The 17,501-nt window shown below is 39.4% G+C and overlaps 1 protein-coding gene across 1 annotated transcript in view; it reads right to left on the bottom strand.

Annotated features, from left to right (window-relative positions):
* Positions 1-17,501, bottom strand: part of TRPC4AP (transient receptor potential cation channel subfamily C member 4 associated protein) — a 62,736-nt gene that overhangs the window by 18,018 nt on the left and 27,217 nt on the right. The window contains exons 4-11 of the mRNA XM_067554505.1: positions 16,882-16,939; positions 15,811-15,866; positions 12,860-12,988; positions 11,230-11,431; positions 7,079-7,267; positions 5,373-5,515; positions 3,022-3,153; positions 2,531-2,589 (exon numbers count right to left, since the gene is read on the bottom strand). Of these exons, the coding sequence (XP_067410606.1) occupies positions 2,531-2,589; positions 3,022-3,153; positions 5,373-5,515; positions 7,079-7,267; positions 11,230-11,431; positions 12,860-12,988; positions 15,811-15,866; positions 16,882-16,939 (968 nt within the window). The remainder of the gene's footprint in view (positions 1-2,530; positions 2,590-3,021; positions 3,154-5,372; positions 5,516-7,078; positions 7,268-11,229; positions 11,432-12,859; positions 12,989-15,810; positions 15,867-16,881; positions 16,940-17,501) is intronic.

Below are 17,501 nucleotides of genomic sequence, written 5' to 3'. Positions count from 1 at the left end.
ATTTGACTACGTTACTACCCTATGCCTGGAAAGGCACAAAAAACTTCAGGAAACAAATTAGAAAACAGGGATGGATATAGGTATGTAAAGGATTCACCCAATAAAATGCTTAGCCAAGGAACTGTATAAAAGAGAAAGTGTTATTCCAATGTCATTCAAATAAACCTAAATTCCCATTTGCCATTTTCGAGAGAGCAAAAATAAATGTATACACTCTATTTTACAATATTCATTGTGAAAGAAAACATGCTTTTGATTGAACAGAAATGAGTTACAAGAACTAATCTTTTAAATTCCATTTCTACTGGAAATCATAACTTCAGACTGGTTTAGTTGCAAGTGGCCAACAAGTTTAATTACTTTTTTTTTAAACTATAGACACAGCCTCCTGGCCCTCATCATCATGATTATCTAGCTATTTTCTAGGCCACACCCTATTGTGGCCACCTGCTAGTCAAGGTGATTTCAAAGACTACACAGGCTTTCCTTTCATTGGCTATAATAATGATTGAGACCCCTCTAAATGTGTTTGTTTAGCATCTGCCAGCACTTCTCTTCTATTTTGAGTTGCTGGGCCTAGACCAGGAAAAAATATAAATTCCTCAGATGCCTTATTGCTTTTCACACCTTATCCTGCTGATTAGTACCAGCTGGAGTCACCACATGGTACCTCTATTTCCTTCCAGGTAAACTTCTGCAATGGAATTCTAACATCTCACTTTAAAAAAAAGGAATTCTCTGATTCATTAGCCAGTAACTCAAGGATTTAGCTTGATCATAAATGTAGTGAATCCTCACTCTCCCTGCACCAGCTGAGTTCAAGTCTCTTGCTTTCATCTGGTTTTCAGTTAAACTCAAGTTTTTTCATCAGTCATTTTATATGCCTTAACACAGAGAATTGACTTTATTGTTACTTAATTTTAAGAATCCATTTTCTTAAGCATTTCTCTTTTAGATCCCACACTTTCCACTCAATTTCAGTGGACTCCAATTTTCATGATCTAAAGATGTTCTACTTCTAGGTTAACTTCATTATTTTTGTTTCAGCCATGTCTGAGGTTTTTAGAGTGTTCATTTTAATATGGACAGCATCTGAGGAGACTTACTATACCATCTGGGAGATGTTGCTGGGCTAAGAATGGCTGCTGAGGGGAGGGTTTGATGGGCTGAGAAATAGTTCTAGGTCCCAGCTCTGAGACTGAGATCACTCAGTTTTGGCCTACCCATAGCAGAACAAGGTAAATGTGACACATTAATAGAATCAGAATTGGTGTAAGAGAATTATTTACTATCTAGACCAGAAGCTTCTGAAAGTGCCAGAGAATAGCATCTGGGTTCCCTCCACCTACCCTGTGACCTTTCGAGATGAGATTATGTTCCCTCATTCTGAACAATGTGGGCATGCTCTTAGGATAAATTTGGTATTTTCTATCCTTGCATTTTTCTTCCTGAAACATTACAAACAATTCAGAATCCAGGCCTATAGGTGTAATTTAGATTGTTTCTTGAAATGGGAATTACCTGTACTGCCTCTGTCTAGACTTGAAGATTTTATTTATCCTTGTCAGAAAGCACTTCTACACCAAGCGACACTTCCTTTCCCAGTCCCTATTTTCAGGAGATTATAAAGTTGCCTGCAGAAAATTACCTTTCAAGTTGACATTTTTCATGCAGTGGAAATGTTTTTTGGAAAAGTCTAAGAATCTAATTATCAAATAAATGCAAGTATAACAGAACACTTCTTAAAGAAAGTTAGCTTTCTCCATGCAGTGTATTTTGGCCTTTCCTGCACATTCTAATGATCTATATTTGTTGGCTGTGGTAATTTCATGTAGCGATGCAGTTTGTCCCATAATTACATAGGTTGCAGCCTTAAGCATATAATCGAAAGCCTTATAATTTTTTACACATTGCAGCTAAAGCTTACACAGCAAATGACATTTGGTAGGTCTGATACAATCCAGAGAAAGGCCCCCAAATTTTTGACATCCATTAAGCAAGTACTAGTACACTGAGGCCACTTTTATTCCACCTTTGGAAGGAAAAACTGCATACACAGCACCTGAAATAGTGTTTTCAGGATGGGACATGATGAATAGTTTATCAATTTAAGCTAGAGGAAGAAATGTAGGATGACTAAACACAATTCCCCAAGCCTGAGTTTTACCAGGACTAAAAGCCTCGCTTGGGAAGAGTTCCATGGGATCCTTAATGATCACAAGTTGCCTGGACCTTGATTTCTCTGTGTGAAAAGATCTCCAGCAGAACGCTTGTGCCACACTACGGCACTGGCTCAGAACTAACTCTGAGGGAAGAGAGCCATCTACTGACTCATGAAAGCTACTTTCACACTATTTCTCATTTACCAAAAAAAAGTCTCTTTATATCAGTAGTAGTGAGATATTTAAATACAATAGTTCAGGGCAGGGCACCTAAGTACAGCTAAGGGTGCTCAATAATTTAGTTAAAAGGGAACAACTGATGCCACTGAAAATACAATTTACTGTAAGGTTTTTTTTTCCATACTTACTCATGATGATCACTAAAACTTTGAAGAAGCCTCAAAAACTGTATCTTTAAAGTAATGTCCTACAAAAAAAAAGGGGGGGGGGGGGTGAATAAACCACTTTAAAATTATATATATTGTGGCACCATCACTAACGATGAGCAGAAAAGAAATGGGTACCTCAGAATAAGCTGGAGCTGAAAAAGCATTCATAACATCATGATAGTGACAAGCAATTAGAGTAAATAAGAAAGAGCCACACTTCATCATGAATTCCCCAAAACAGAATAGAATGGAAAGGATGAAGGGATATGTGCAAGTGTCACACCCACATGCAATTTATTAAAAAAGAAAAAAAGAAGCTAATTTACCCCCAAGTTACCAGGTACAAAGCAATGCCTCGTCTCTGGTGGCAAAGTTCTCCATCAATGGGCTACAACAGCACCAAGGAAAAAACCTGTACTACGACTGCAGCATCTTAATTACCATGCAAAGTGTAAAATACGGGTACTCACTGGACTACAGTCACAATTTTGATTATGCCCATGCAGAACGAGGGCTGATGCTGAATGCTTCCTCCAGATCAGCTTGTCAAACAGGTTATTAAGGCCAGGAATCAATTTGAATTCTGCTATCATTTTGTGAACCTGGACAAGAAAAGAAAAACGTTAAACTTGTCTGGTTGACTCTGGTGCCTTTATAAAAGGAAAACAGGCAGTTTAGAACACAGAGGAACACAGCTACATCATCTCCTGTTAGCAGACACTGAAATGCTTTACTGAGCAACGTGGGTTTTACTGCACACAGAGGACGTAGTGAATCCTAAGGGGAAGACCGCAGTTTCCTCTAAGAATTAATTCTATCCACTTCCACGGAACAGAAACATGTGACCCAGTTTCTCTGAAGACAGCCTAAACTGATGCTTGAATTTATGGAAGTTCCTCTGAAGAATGAACTAGGGGCAATAGCGTACTTTGGAAGAGGAAATTTAGCACATTGAATTCTCTCTCTTTCTGAGAATTCTTCCTAAGACAGTAGCATAGTTCTGCATGGAATTTCTGAAGCAAGATCTTTGGTTGACCAACTTGGAAGACTGAGGTCACAAATCTATGACCTTTAATCCCCCCATTGGAATAAGGATATTGGCAAGTAACTGCAATACTTGACATTTACAACACTCCTTGAACTGAGACCTTTGTTTTCCCCACCTGTTGTATCTTTCCACTTAGACAGAACTGAATTGGTTATTTCTGAAGCAGCAAAGTTCTATTCTAGATCTTATCCTGTGCCCACAACTATGATATCTAGGCACCTTCCAGTAAGTGACAGGACTAATATCTGTCACATCTAGTTCTTTGGTTCTTTTCTGGAGGGCAGGGGAAGTTGTATGGGAATTTTAAATTAACTTCATGTATGGTGTGCTGTGTGTTTTCCGCAGCAATGGTAGATTAAGAATGCATCTTGCACTTAGCACAGAAAGTGGTAACGTTTGAGGTAGTTCTTAGATCCTGCAGGAATCCATTCCTCATTTTGGATCACCCCCAAAAGAAAGTTCCACCACAATGAGCTTTACCTGTAGTAGACAATTCCATTGTGCCTCCATTTTTTGTTTACATCTATATTTGTGAAGGAAATGTTAAAATATGCAAAGCCCTTTGTTAAGTGGTGAACTGCATTTTGAGAGACTGACTTGTTGGTATCCCTTTTCCCCTTCATGATTACATAACATCCCTTCATGAAATACAATAGTTGCATACACACGGAAAAGCTATGAAACTCTGTATTCCTAGCTGTCTTCAATGGAATAAGTATATTCCCTGTTGAAATGGGTTAATCACAGTCTGTCTTAGCTCTTCAGTTCACTACCCCCTCCCACCTGTTCTGTTTCCTGTCTGCTGGAAACATGGATAGCCAGGACAATGTGAACAGCCAGCTTTCTGCAGACCACCAGTAGCTATCCAGAAGATCACAGTGATCATGAACCAACACCTTGTAACTGATGATCTATATGGCTGTTACCACGGCAGAAGCAGCAGAGGGAGAACACATTGGTTTTTTGCTGGCATTTCTCAGCATAGTGGAATTACAGAGAAGTATTTCATTACAACGTGCCTGGATTTCAATGGAACACTTGCTTCTCAGATAGCCATGCTCAACAAAAGTAGCATTCAAATGGACACCTACAGGCAGTGAAGTTTGCGCTTTAGGATAGCGAAAGGGATTGGGATGGGATAGACAGAAATCGGAGGCAACTTCTTGCAGCATATTCATGTACTATGAAAGCTGCATCCTTGCAATGGAAAGAGCTAGAAATGAAGTCTGATTTTTTGCGGGGCGGAGGGGGGCGGGGGCCTATTGTGTAAATCCTAAGTGCCTCTAACAGAGTTCATGATTTTCTTGGTGCCATAGCCCCATCCTATCCATATGTATTAGAAGCACCCTCTCTGCATGTCCTTGAACAATGAATTCCATGCAACAGAGATTATGCTTTGCCCAGAAAGCAGCTAAGCACACACTGGATACTACCATGAACAATTATTCTGTTTATTTTTATGTTCTTTTGTAGCCATATGTAGGTTTGTAAAATACAGGTTATTCATGATTATATGATTGTACTTAGATGTATATTTGTTTGTAGAACTTTCTCTAACTAAGAAGTGTTTACAAACCTCACCATGAGGACCAGAAGTGAAGGAACACTACATGAGAAAATACTGAGTAGTTTCTAACCAGTGACTCCAGCAGAGCTTCACTAAACAAAAACTTGGAATGCATGGTGGTGAGTTCAGTTAGGCTAACTGAATGTTTGGATTTAAAGGGACAATGACTGTTCTGTGCACACCTGAACATTTAGGTATACGCTCACCTGATTCCTCTGTCTCCCCATCAGCAATACACAGAGAACATACAACACCTCCAGCTTGTACATGATCTCATGCATGATCTTCATAGATTGTGGAAGTTGAGTTCTTGTTGAGGTGTTGGCTAATCCACTTTCATCTGAAGATTCTAAAAGAGATGTCAGAGACATGAGCCTGAGGTAGTCCCAACAGGAAAGGATTGGTTATTGTAAAAGCAGTATCAAATATCATAGTACTGGAAATGTATGACCAGCATATTTGCTGGAAGACCCTTGCTAGCAAAAATGAAGATGATGTGTCATGAGACTGAAATAAGCAATTCCAAGTTAGCTCCAAGACATATTTCTCAATACATTTCTCACCAAGCTGGGAGGGGTTGTAAGCACTTTGGAACAGGATCAGAATTCAAAACTACCTTGATAAACTGGAGGATTGGTTTGAAATCAATAGGATAAAATTATATAATAAGAGCAAAGTACTACATTTAGGAAGGAAAAAAATCAAATGCAAAACTATAAAATGGGGAATAGCTGGCTGAGTGGTAGCACTGCTGGATCACAAATTGAACATGAGTCAACAATGTGATGCAGTTGCAAAAGAAGACTAATATTCTGGGTGTATTAACAGGAGTGTTGTATGTAAGACATGGGAGGTAACTGTCCCGCTCTACAAGGCACTGGTGAGGCCTCATCTAGAGTGCTTTGCCCAATTCTGCATACTGCACTTTAGGAAAGATGTGGACAAACTGGAGAGTCCAGAGGAAAGCAACAAAAGTGATAAAAGGTACAGAAAACCTGACTTCTGAGGAAAAGTTACAAACACTGGGCATGTTAGTCTGGAGAAAAGATGACTGAGGGGGAACCTGACAACAGTCTTCAAATATGTTAAGGGCTGTTATAAAGAGAACATGGATCACTTATTCTCCGTGTCAACTGAAGGTAGGACAAGAAGTAATGGGCTTAATCTGCAGCAAGGGACATTCAGGTTAGATATTATGAAAACCTATAAGGATAGTTAAGCTCTGCAACAGGCTTCCAAGGAAAGAATGATAGAGTCTCCCTCACTGGAGATTTAAGAATAGGTTGGACAAACACTTGTCAGAGATGGTTGAGGTTTACTTGGTCCTGCCTCAGCCCAGGAGGCTGGGACTTGATGACCGTTCAAGATCCCTTCCAGCCCTACATTTGTATGATTCTAAATCTTCTTAATTCAGCCAGAGATGTTGCAACAAATTACTTAGTTGCTGACAGTTTATCCAAATTACTTCCCATTGCATGAGGAAGAATCACTGAATTGCTTGAGCCTGGAGTTGGGTTTGAGAATGCTTAGATTCTAATCCCAATGCTACAGCCAATTTGCTGTAGATTTTGAGCAAATTGCCTAATTTGTGCCTCAGTTTCCCCCATCTATAAAATGGAAATAAAAATTCACCTACCTCTCACATGAGAGGGATTCTGAGGATTATCGGCATAACGCTACAAAAGTGCTCTTTGGACAGCTGAGATGTAAGCTTTGGAATGGGACATACCAATTAGCACAAAAATCCACTCATGTTCCATAGGAGTACAATTGGAGACAAATCTAAGCAACTTTTTTTTGGGGGGGAAAGGGGAAATGGGGAGGAGAAAGAAGGGAAACCCAGCTATTCTACAAGCCATAAAGTGAAACTATAGATTAGTAAATAATGATTAGCGAGATTCAAGACAGATACCTGTGCTGCTCTGCTCTGCCTCCTCATTTGCTACTCGCATCAGGGCATCAAGTACAAGTGCATTGTCCAGCCAGGTGTACCACTCCTCTAACTCCTGGAGGAAATTGGAAGTACCCGTTGTTTCCGATACTTTCCTTGTTGCCAGTTTGCATAATCGCTCAACAAAGCCTGGAATATTCAGAAGCGTAGCTACAACAGGAAAACAACAATATAAAAAGTCAACCGCCACCAAAAAAGGCTGCTCCAGATGGCAAATCCACTTTTCAAAATGCGCATATTGAAGTATGCAACAGGGTGCACAATCGTGTTCTATACAGTTGGCAAGCTCCAGATACTGGTTTTCTTGATGAGTTCTCGACAGCAGCAAGAGGGACCCTAAACCCATGTCTACACTGCCAACTCCTTGGGGATCGACCCCAGAAGTGCTCTTCAGTCAACGCTGTTAGTCCACCTCCCCGAAAGGAGCAAGGGTGCATTGACTGGAAGGCATCTCCAGTCGATGCAGTGCAGTGAAGACCCCAAGGTACAGCAATGTAAGTAAGTTGATGAGAGACATGCAAGCTACTTTACATAGCTTGCATATCTCCTGTCTATCACTGGTGACAGCGTAGACCAAGCCCCAGGCAGCAGGTTGGGTACAAATCAATCTTTTAAAAAGTAGATTTTTTAAGTCTAGGATGTCTGTTAAGTTAGCATGAAGTGGTGCAAACAGCTACAAAGCATGGCTGAGAGCTCTTTTTGTTCAGAATACCATCAAGCTCCATCATCACTGGGATTAATAGTCTTATTGTCCCGTTTTTACATTCTCAGCCGTTTTGACTTTATGAATTACATCCGGGCAACAGCAAGGGCTTTCAGCTCCTAGCTTAAAATTAACATAGGTTGTCATAGTTTAAGGACTAAATTTACTATAACCTATTTATTTAATTTAAATGATTTAATAAGTAAATAAAGTATGCCATGTCAAGAGTCCTAGTCCACTGTAATATCAGAAGTAATTCAACCAAACACCACCTTTATTCAACAGCTAATTTCCAGGCAACAATTTCATAGTGCATTACTTAGCCCAACTGCTGCAGTTCTGCAAAACCATCCACAACACAACAGCCAGTACATACAACAGCCTCAAACACCCTCTCCTTCACAGCGGCACCCAGTCTTCATTCACCACCCACACATCATCACAATCAGCACATACGGTAACCCAACCACCACTCTGAACATCTGCTGAATCAGTGTGAAGTGATGGAAACAGCTACCTGTATGCTTAAGAACTCTTTTTGTTTAAAACATCACGAGATTCCATCACCACTGGAATTCAGTCTGTTACTGTCCAATTTTTAGTTCTTCACCATTTTATTTTCTTTAAAAAAAAACCCCACCACGCACAACTTTACAGATTACACCCATGCGACAGCACAGGTTTTCATCTACTGGTTTAAAATTAAACTCAAATTATGACAACCTATGTTATAAGGCCTAATTTACTATTACCTATTCAAATCATTTAAATAAAACAAAAAACTCACATTCACCAATACGTTTGCTACTTAAGTTTTAAAGAGAGGCAGACCACTGAACTCATGGAAGTCATTGGCTAAGCACCTGGAACCAGTTTGTTGAAGAGTTAAACCAGCTTTAACAGTAGTTGCCTCTTCTATAGATGCAAAGACAATTTTTTCATTTCACTTTATTCAGCTAATTCTGTTCAATGGACTAGGTTATTCAAAGTTAAGAAACTGACTGGGAGTTGAAAAGCAGGAAAGCTTGTTTCAATTATTTAAATTGAGGTTTCCTGCTTGCTGATTTAAAAATAGCATGATTAAAAATAGCTGATTTAAATCCTTTCCCATCCAGGGTGGATTGATGTTGCTGCATTACATTCTAGATTTGTTTTTGTTGGTTCATGTCAACTTTGACCAAAACTTTGCCCTCAATGCAGGCTCTCACAAAGATACATATTATATGGTCTTCATTATCAAATAAAACAGCCATTAGATATAATCCTACACTATCCTAATCTTCATCCCTGTGCACTCAAAGGCAAGACCCTTAGTCCAAGAAGTGCCATTTTCAATGGCTCCAATTCCATCAATAGCATGTCAAACGTGGAATTCTGAACTCAGAAAAAGAAAACCCAATTTCATATATAATTTTAATAATATTTATTATTTATACATTTGGACCCTGACTCTGCAAACAACCATGCAAATAGCTCAACTTCAAGCACATGTGCAGGAACTACGGAAATACTCAGAGGTAAACATTTGCAGGGTCAGGGACATATTCAGTTAGTTTGCTTAAACAGTCTGAAGATTTGCGCATTTGCTTTAATATATTAGATGTCCTTGAATCTTCCGCCATAAGGGCTTATTTGTGGTAAACACTAGCCATTTGCAACCATCCACTAGCGACCACTCTCATGCAATACACTTTACAAAGAACTTCTGAAAAGTCCACTTCGCTGCCCACAGCTAGTAGATTGTTGAGAGGCATGAGGAGAATCTTTTTGACCAGCCCATTGCTTCATACTCTGAATTTACCACCTGTAGGTGTGGTCTGATTTGAGTGTTTAGATATTGACACAAACCCCTAAATGGACTGGATCCTAATCACCAGAGCTTCTTGGAATCTCTATATGAACAGCCCAAGGCTCTGGTATATTTCAAAGAGTTTCATCACAACAAAAAGTGAAACCAGTTTACCTTCCTTTTGATGACATTTTCATTGATTACAATGATAAAGCCTATAAGGCTTACAGCAAAGGAGGAGCGTAAGGTAACATTCAAGATATAACTCAGAAGTGCTCAAAAGCAATAAGAAAGCTCACATGGTGGCTTGAAGTTCAGAGATGCTAAACACCTGCAGCTACCAAGGGCTTCCAAAAGGGCATCAGGTGTTCAGTACCTCTGAAAATTTCAGACCCCATCAGGGAGTTTAAATGTAAGCAAGTTCTATACACAAATATCTCAGCTATTTGTTTGAGTCCCCTTAATATATGAGAGTCTGTACCAAAACTATGAGGTCAAAATGTGAACCAAGATTTAGCCTAATACGATTTAAAATTGCTTAAAATATTAAATCCTCAACATTCAGTATTATTCTGAAAATGCCAATTCAATCTGAAAAGAAGCACACATGTTGCTTCAGGCTTTCCAGCCAGAATTTAAGATTAGACGGATTTTGAAGTTTCGCCCAATACAATTTCTCGTTCAGACTTTCGTCTGAACTGTTCTCTCACAATGGTTCTCAGCTTCTTCTGATATCAAACATAAAAGGTTACTCCACATAATGTGGAAAATTAAAAACTCCTGAAACTCTAAGGAAAGAGACATTCTATTTAGATCAATACACTAGAGTCTTCATAAACATAATAAAATGCAGTTTAGAAATCCTAGGCCCACAAATAGTGATAAATCCACACACAGCTCTTAGATAGCCCTTTACAAGCACAGCTCATTTGGAAACTGTGACAGAGGTCACTGAGTTGGCCTAAAGTCATAAACCAAGTTAGTTCAGGGACAGGCACAGAACCTAGGTCTGCTTCCCAGTCTAATGCACTATGCTACCTCATCAGTATGTATGAAATAGATGAGTGCATCTCTCTCCAGAGAAGTGGTATTTTCCTCCCACACTAGGGTAGCAATTGGGAGGTGACTGTGGGCAGAACCAAAATCTGATCTTTCATAATTAAACATTTTTTCCCTTACTGAGAAAGAGGAGAAGTTGCTCTTCAGAAAGATATTGGATAAAGCCACCTGAAACCACTATTGCTTGCTTGAAAAACAGATGAGCACTGGCTACACCTCTGGTAGAGAGACATTTTAACCTGTCATGGCAGTAAAACATCTCCCCTCCACCCCCAACCATCAATGCCTATTCAGCTAAACTTCTAGGGTGCATCTGAATTTATGAAAATTATAAACCAAATAAACTGTTCTTTTTTGTAGATAGCAAAACTATCACTAAGAACAAGACCATGGAATGCAGAATTAAAGGAACGGGCATAAATAAATGCAGAGAACTTACAATAACACAATTCAGAACCCTCAGACTCTTGACTTGATGGAGGAGACAGTTTATGACTTTCTTTTTTTATTCCTCTGGACTTATATTTAGAATGCAACACTCCAGTAACTGGAACACCTTACCTTGATTAACTTCGGCTCGAGAAGGACCCAAATTTTTTTTCTGCTGTGCATTTTTAGCAAGAAGTGTATGTTTGTCATCGCTCCCTGTGTCAAGCTCTGAAATTGTGACTGCAAGGATCCTGCAGAAGTTAGCAAGTTGCTGTTGATCAAAACTGGATACTAGACTTGCAAGATTGGGAATATCTTCTAACTGTATCATTTCCTATAGAAGACAAAACAATGCATTGACAATTGCCTGTAATAAACCAACAGTCTTTTCACCAAAATCAACATTAGCAGAGGGAACATATACAAATTAAAGAGCCTTCCCCAACAGCATCTTTGCATTGTTTTAGTTTTAGTCATATACAAGGGTAAATGGGTAGCAGAAGTTGCTTAGGAGTTTGAAAGGGGCTACGAATCCTAACCTTTGGTTAAGATCCCACATGTTCACCAATTCACAAGAGATAAAATTATTCTAAAGTCACTTTACTAAAAAAACAGAATTGTGAAAAATAAGCAGTAAGCCAATTTTAGCTATTTTGAAGTTTTGATATTTTGTTTTCAGCTTTTGTTGGTTTCTATCCCCAGTCTGTTGAAGTTTAATGCATCTATAGATAGATGGTGCTGTTGGATATTTTTAAAATACAGTTTCATCTGTGGTAAGAAAAAAGTTAAACTGATAAACTTCAAAATATACATCTTAATAATTAGTCAAAGTTTACATAAATATTGAATTTCAGGAAAAAGCAAACCCTAAAACCCTACTTAGAAGCCACTAGTAGACACTGAAATCCAATTACTGTATTTCACCACTGCAGAGATATTAGCAGAGGAAAGGGAATAATTAGGTTTGTACCAGTGGCAACTTCTAAGAAGGGATACTGGCCATAATATATTCAGGGCTACCATTTAGAAGTTATTAAAGGAGTACAACAGGCATTTGTAAAAACAGAGGTTTTTGGAATTAGCTGGCCTCCTGCCATATCTGAAACCCTTACACTGCATGAAAACCAGGGAGTAAAACTGACAGGCCTATTTTCATTGCTCAACCTATTATCTATGCTGTTCCAACTTTAACAGTATTTTTTCTTAACACAAGGAAGCTTGGCTACCAATATTTTAAACCTTACCTCCTTTAAGGCAGCACTGTTGTTCTAATACCCAGTCACATTACATAAAGTCCTGAAGATTAAGTTAGAGCAGACTAAAAGCCACCATATGGCTGGCAACTTCTAGCAAAAAGGCTCCTTTTAGGACAATTTGGAAAGCAGTTGAATCCGACATGTGCATTCTTCAGTCCTTAGTGATGAGAATGAAATCCTCAAAGTTAAGCTAGAGGAGCACATCTACCCTACAAATGCAACAGTGTCAAGAGATCAACTGACAACACTGGTCCCTTACCTAAATACAGCACATAGTGTAGACAAGACCTTAAATGTATCCTGTCCAAGGTTTTACAATGGTTATATGTCTCCAGCAGTATTTTATTTGTAATACTAAATGACATGGTAATGAATGGCAAATTCTTTTCAAAGCATGTTCACAAAAAAAAACAACGTTATTAACATAGCTGACTTTTCCCCTCCAGCACACAACCCAATCACCTGAACAGTTACACAACCATGGTTATAGGAAACCAGCAACAGACCTTTTTAACTCCTAGGATGTCTTCAATAAGTGTTGCTGTTTGCAGGAATGTCTTTTTGTTTGTCATCAACGTGAACAGGAACAACACAAAATCATTTCTTTCTGCCAATCGTTTAGTGACTCCTTCAGTCTAGAAGAAAGCGAGGAATGGTTAAAATAAACCCAACAATAGCAAGTGGCTGCACTAGCAAATCGGATGTGATAAGCATACGTAACAAGCCAATTTCATAAACACTCTCTTGGTTACCTTTTCAGCAACTCCTAGGATTTGGTGACGTACAGTCCAGAGAGATTGGCAATTCAGCTAATCCTCATCTGAAGATAACATGGGGCCTGCCAAAACTACAGGTCCCATCATGAAAGGCTCCATTTAGACTTGAAATGTTTGTCTGCTTGTAACAAGATTAAGGGCTTGTCTACATTCACGCTTATGCCAACAAAATTTATGTTGCTCAGCAGGGTGTTTTTTTCACACCCCTGAGCAACAAAAGTGTTGCTGGCACAAACGCAAGCGTAAACAAGCCCCAAATGTTGCGCAGCTGAGCCGTCTGTGGGCTTCACCTCTGTATTGGAGCTGATGGAGATTAAAGCAACTACTATTTTATGGAAGTTAAATGTGGTCCTCAGTCTCTCATCCAACTGCTAACAGTTCTCAGCTGAGCAGAGTTTGAGCAAAGTTCCCACTGACTTCAACAGGGCCAGGATTTCACCCCAATCACTGGTTGGAGTATGGTTGCTCTTTGGTTTGATTCACTATTTTTTTTATTCTATAAAATTCTATCCCAAATGCTGGAAAAGTTGTCTGTTGAGAGTTCAAGCAAGATTGATCATGTACTAGTGGCAGGATCATAGAAACATAGGACTGGAAGCGACCTCAAGAGGTCAAGTCCAGGCCCCTATTCTGAGGCAGGAACAAGTAAACCCCAACAATACCTGACAGGCGTTTGTACAAACTGTTCTTAAAAACCTCTAACAATATGGTATTGATCAAATAGATTAGATATCAGCATAGTTTGCAGAAAACACTAAGATAGGGGGAGTGGTAGATACTTTGGAAGGTAGGGATAGGCTACAGAGTGATCTAGACAAATTGGAGGATTGGGCCAAAAAAAATCTGATGAGGTTCAACAAGGACAAGTGCAGAGTCCTGCACTTAGGACGGAAGAATCCCTTACACAGTTACAGACTGGGGACCGACGGGGTAGGCAGCAGTTCGGAAGAAAAGTACCTGGGAGTTACAGTGGATAAGAAGCTGGATATGCGTCAGCAGTGTGCCCTGGTTGCCAAGAAGGCTAACAACATATTGGGCTGCATTAGTAGGAGCATTGCCAGCAGATCGAGGGAAGTGATTATTTCCCTCTATTCGGCATTGGTGAGGCCGCATTTGGAGAGTTGTGTCCAGTTTCGGGCCCCCACCACAAAAAGTGTGTGGACAAGTTGGAGAGAGTCCAGCAGAGAGCAACAAAAATGATTAAGGGGATGGAGCACAAGACTTATGAGGAGAGGCTGAGGGAACTAGGCTTGTTTAGTCTGCAAAACAGAAGAATGAGGGGGGATTTGATAGCAGCCTTTAACTACCTAAAAGGGAGTTCCAGGGAGGATGCAGCTAGGCTGTTCTCAATGTTAGTAGATGCCAGAACAAGGAGCAATGGTCTCAAGTTGCAGTGGGTGAGGTCTAGGTTCGATATTAGGGAAAAGCTTTTCACTAAGAGGGTGGTGAAACACTGGACTTGGTTACCTAGGGAGGTGGAGAAATCTCCATCTTTAGAGGTTTTTAAGCTGCAGCTTGACAAAGCCCTGACTGGGATGATTTAGCTGATTTAGTCCTGCTTTGAGCAGGGGGTTGGACTAGATGACCTCCTGAGGTCCCTTCCAACTCTATGATTCTATGATAGATATCATACCTAGCTATAAAGAGAGTTAATCCAAAACTGCACCAAAACATTAGTTTTACAATTCTGAAGCAACCCGGCAGTCAAACCCATCCCAATAATTGAGAGAGGGCACTACAACTGAAATGAGTTAAGTCAGCCAGTATGTATTGCAAACCCTATCGTCTTTGGAGCAAATATAACTAACTATCACAAGAGAGTTTTTCCCTCCTTAGTAGATCAACTAAAGAATGCTCAAACACCAGCCCTTGCCACTTTTATAGGGGTTCTGTACTGTTGTAAGAACACTGTTACTAATACTTTGGTAATATTACGAGAAAGTCAATTTCTCTAAAATGGCTCCAATTCAGCGATGTCATGAAGCATATCACTACGACTATTGTATTTTAAACATGCTCTCAGGTTTGCGCTCGTTTATCCACTGAAGGGTTATGACTATACAATATTGAAAATATGTTACTTAATGAAAGTGTTTTAGTCATTAGATATGCATTTTAGGCCTCAATTTTGGAGCCAAGTCCTCGATAGACTTCTAACCTGCTGCCCTTCCTCAGACTCCACTGATTGACAAAGAATGTTCTGCATATGAATGGTCTACAGGATCAGGCCCCAAACATCCTTGGTTGACTAGGCTATTGAATGGCATCCAGCCAGAGTCACTCAGATTAAGATGTGGGCACATATTTCTCTAATTTTTATATTTCCATTTCTAAGTACAAGAGCTGAAAATAGCTCTCAGATAGGAATATGAATATGTAGACAAATGCCCACAATAGAGTGTCAGAATCACTGCCGTGGTGCATTATAGAAAGGCCTGTAAATTAAACACCATTTAGACAAATGCCCAAACACAGTGAATAGCAGAATATAGTAGGTCCAGATATGTAACCAGACTTTGGAAAATGTTGCAAACTAGAGTTGTATTATGTCTTGAAATTATGTTTTAAAGCAAATATGCTTTATTTCCATAATGGGGTACATGCAACCAATGCCGAAGCATGAAATGTGTGTTTGCCAAGAAAATCGACATACATATTTTTTTAAAAAAGGTAATACTTACACATATGCAAGTGTTGTACAATATGCTTAAGCAGTCCTTGATCAGGTCATCACTTACTGCAGAGCAAAAATAAGACACCAATTGATTACACATTTTTCTGAACACTTAATTTCTATGCTATAGTCACAGAGCATTGTGTATGACATTTTATATATTTAGTTAAATAGCCTGAAATAGATATGCAAAAAAATTAAGCTGCAACTGGCAAGCAGCTAGAAATGACTAATGAGATACCCAACCAGTATATCCAAGAAGTTTAATGGCCTGAGGACATGTTATGGGGGCATTGTAACTCTGACCCATGTTCCACAAACATCAGTCTTCTAGTAAGTGTAACCCCACCTTTCCCTCCTTGGATTAAACACAACCAGCTAACATGGTTTCAAACAGAATGCATTTTCCCAGTGTAAACAAAGCCTTTGACAGATTTTATCTTGATTTGGGCAAGTTATTTCACCTGTGAATCTCAGTTTCTTCATTTGAGATGTGGGGAGGATACCATATTACTTCTTCTCAGAGGTATTGCAAGGATCAGATAGTGTCATGGAAGATGTAAAGTACAAATATTGAGCCTACTGAGCTGCTCCAGCAGACAAAATGCTACTCTGAAAAAACTAGTTAGTTCACCTTGGCACACGCCCTTTACTATATAGTTAGGAAATTACTGTTCATAATAGCCATCTCTGGCACATATGATTCTCTCCACTGACTCACTCAACTGCTCTGTACTCTAGGGACAACATTCTGGAAGGACTAAATAGGAGCTATATAGCCACCAGCAACTTCAGTGTAAGTTTCTAACATTTGTGGACATACCAGCGCCTGGAAAGCAAATTTATTCATTGAAACAGTACAGGTGCTAAAAAACTATGGCTTAAACACACACTGACTATACTTCACCCCTCAAACTAGCACCACAAAGAGTGACAGGCATTAAGTTTTCCTATTTCAGGAAATGTGAATAATTTGTTTAGTAATGAAAAGGTGAATGATATAAATAAATGGAGGGAGGGAGGGAGCAAGGAAAAATACTGAAAAACAAGGTTTAAGTTTAAATAGCTATCTACTTACTTTTCTGTTTCTTTTTCTGTGTAATAAGAGTTGGTCTCATAAGAATTTCCACTAAAAGCTGTGAAAATAAGAGAATGAACTGAAGTGTGGAGTCATTTTAACAGACTCAATCTAAAAGCCACCCGAGACACACAGTTTTTTCATCTCTAGCAAGCCCCAAATCAATCTGATTTCGTAAGGAGTTATAGGTAACAGAGTGAGTAAACCAACAAAAATGTGGCTGCCTCAATTTACCGCCTTTCTGGTTGCATGATATTTCATGCAACCTAACTGTTAAGCCATTGCCCTTGTTTTGGAGAAAGTCAAGCACTGCAAACACACTTGCAGAACCACACACATTCATACACATTGCATTTTCCAAGAACAAAATAGCAGAGATAGCACATGGTACAATGGGGTCCCACTACTGGTTGGTCCTTCAGCACTGATGTGATAAAGTACTGTATTTCAAAACTTGCCGAAGTGTGTTTTGAACCAAGTGCCCTTTTCCACCCCAAACAAGATCCCTGATAACAGCTATTCAAGGTCACAGATTGCAGTAAAAACTAACGCACCAGATTTTAGCATCATTTCTGTCCTAAAGGCAATCACCCACAGCACTGCCCTTACAACCAGAAGCA

This window comes from Emydura macquarii, unplaced genomic scaffold, assembly GCF_026122565.2.
Source record: "Emydura macquarii macquarii isolate MOO-44397 ecotype Brisbane River unplaced genomic scaffold, CSIRO-AGI_Emac_v2 contig_1483, whole genome shotgun sequence".
Lineage (NCBI taxonomy): Eukaryota > Metazoa > Chordata > Testudines > Chelidae > Emydura > Emydura macquarii.
The sequence above is the reverse complement of the archived record's forward strand: the minus strand, read 5'-3'. Positions and strand labels throughout refer to the sequence as shown.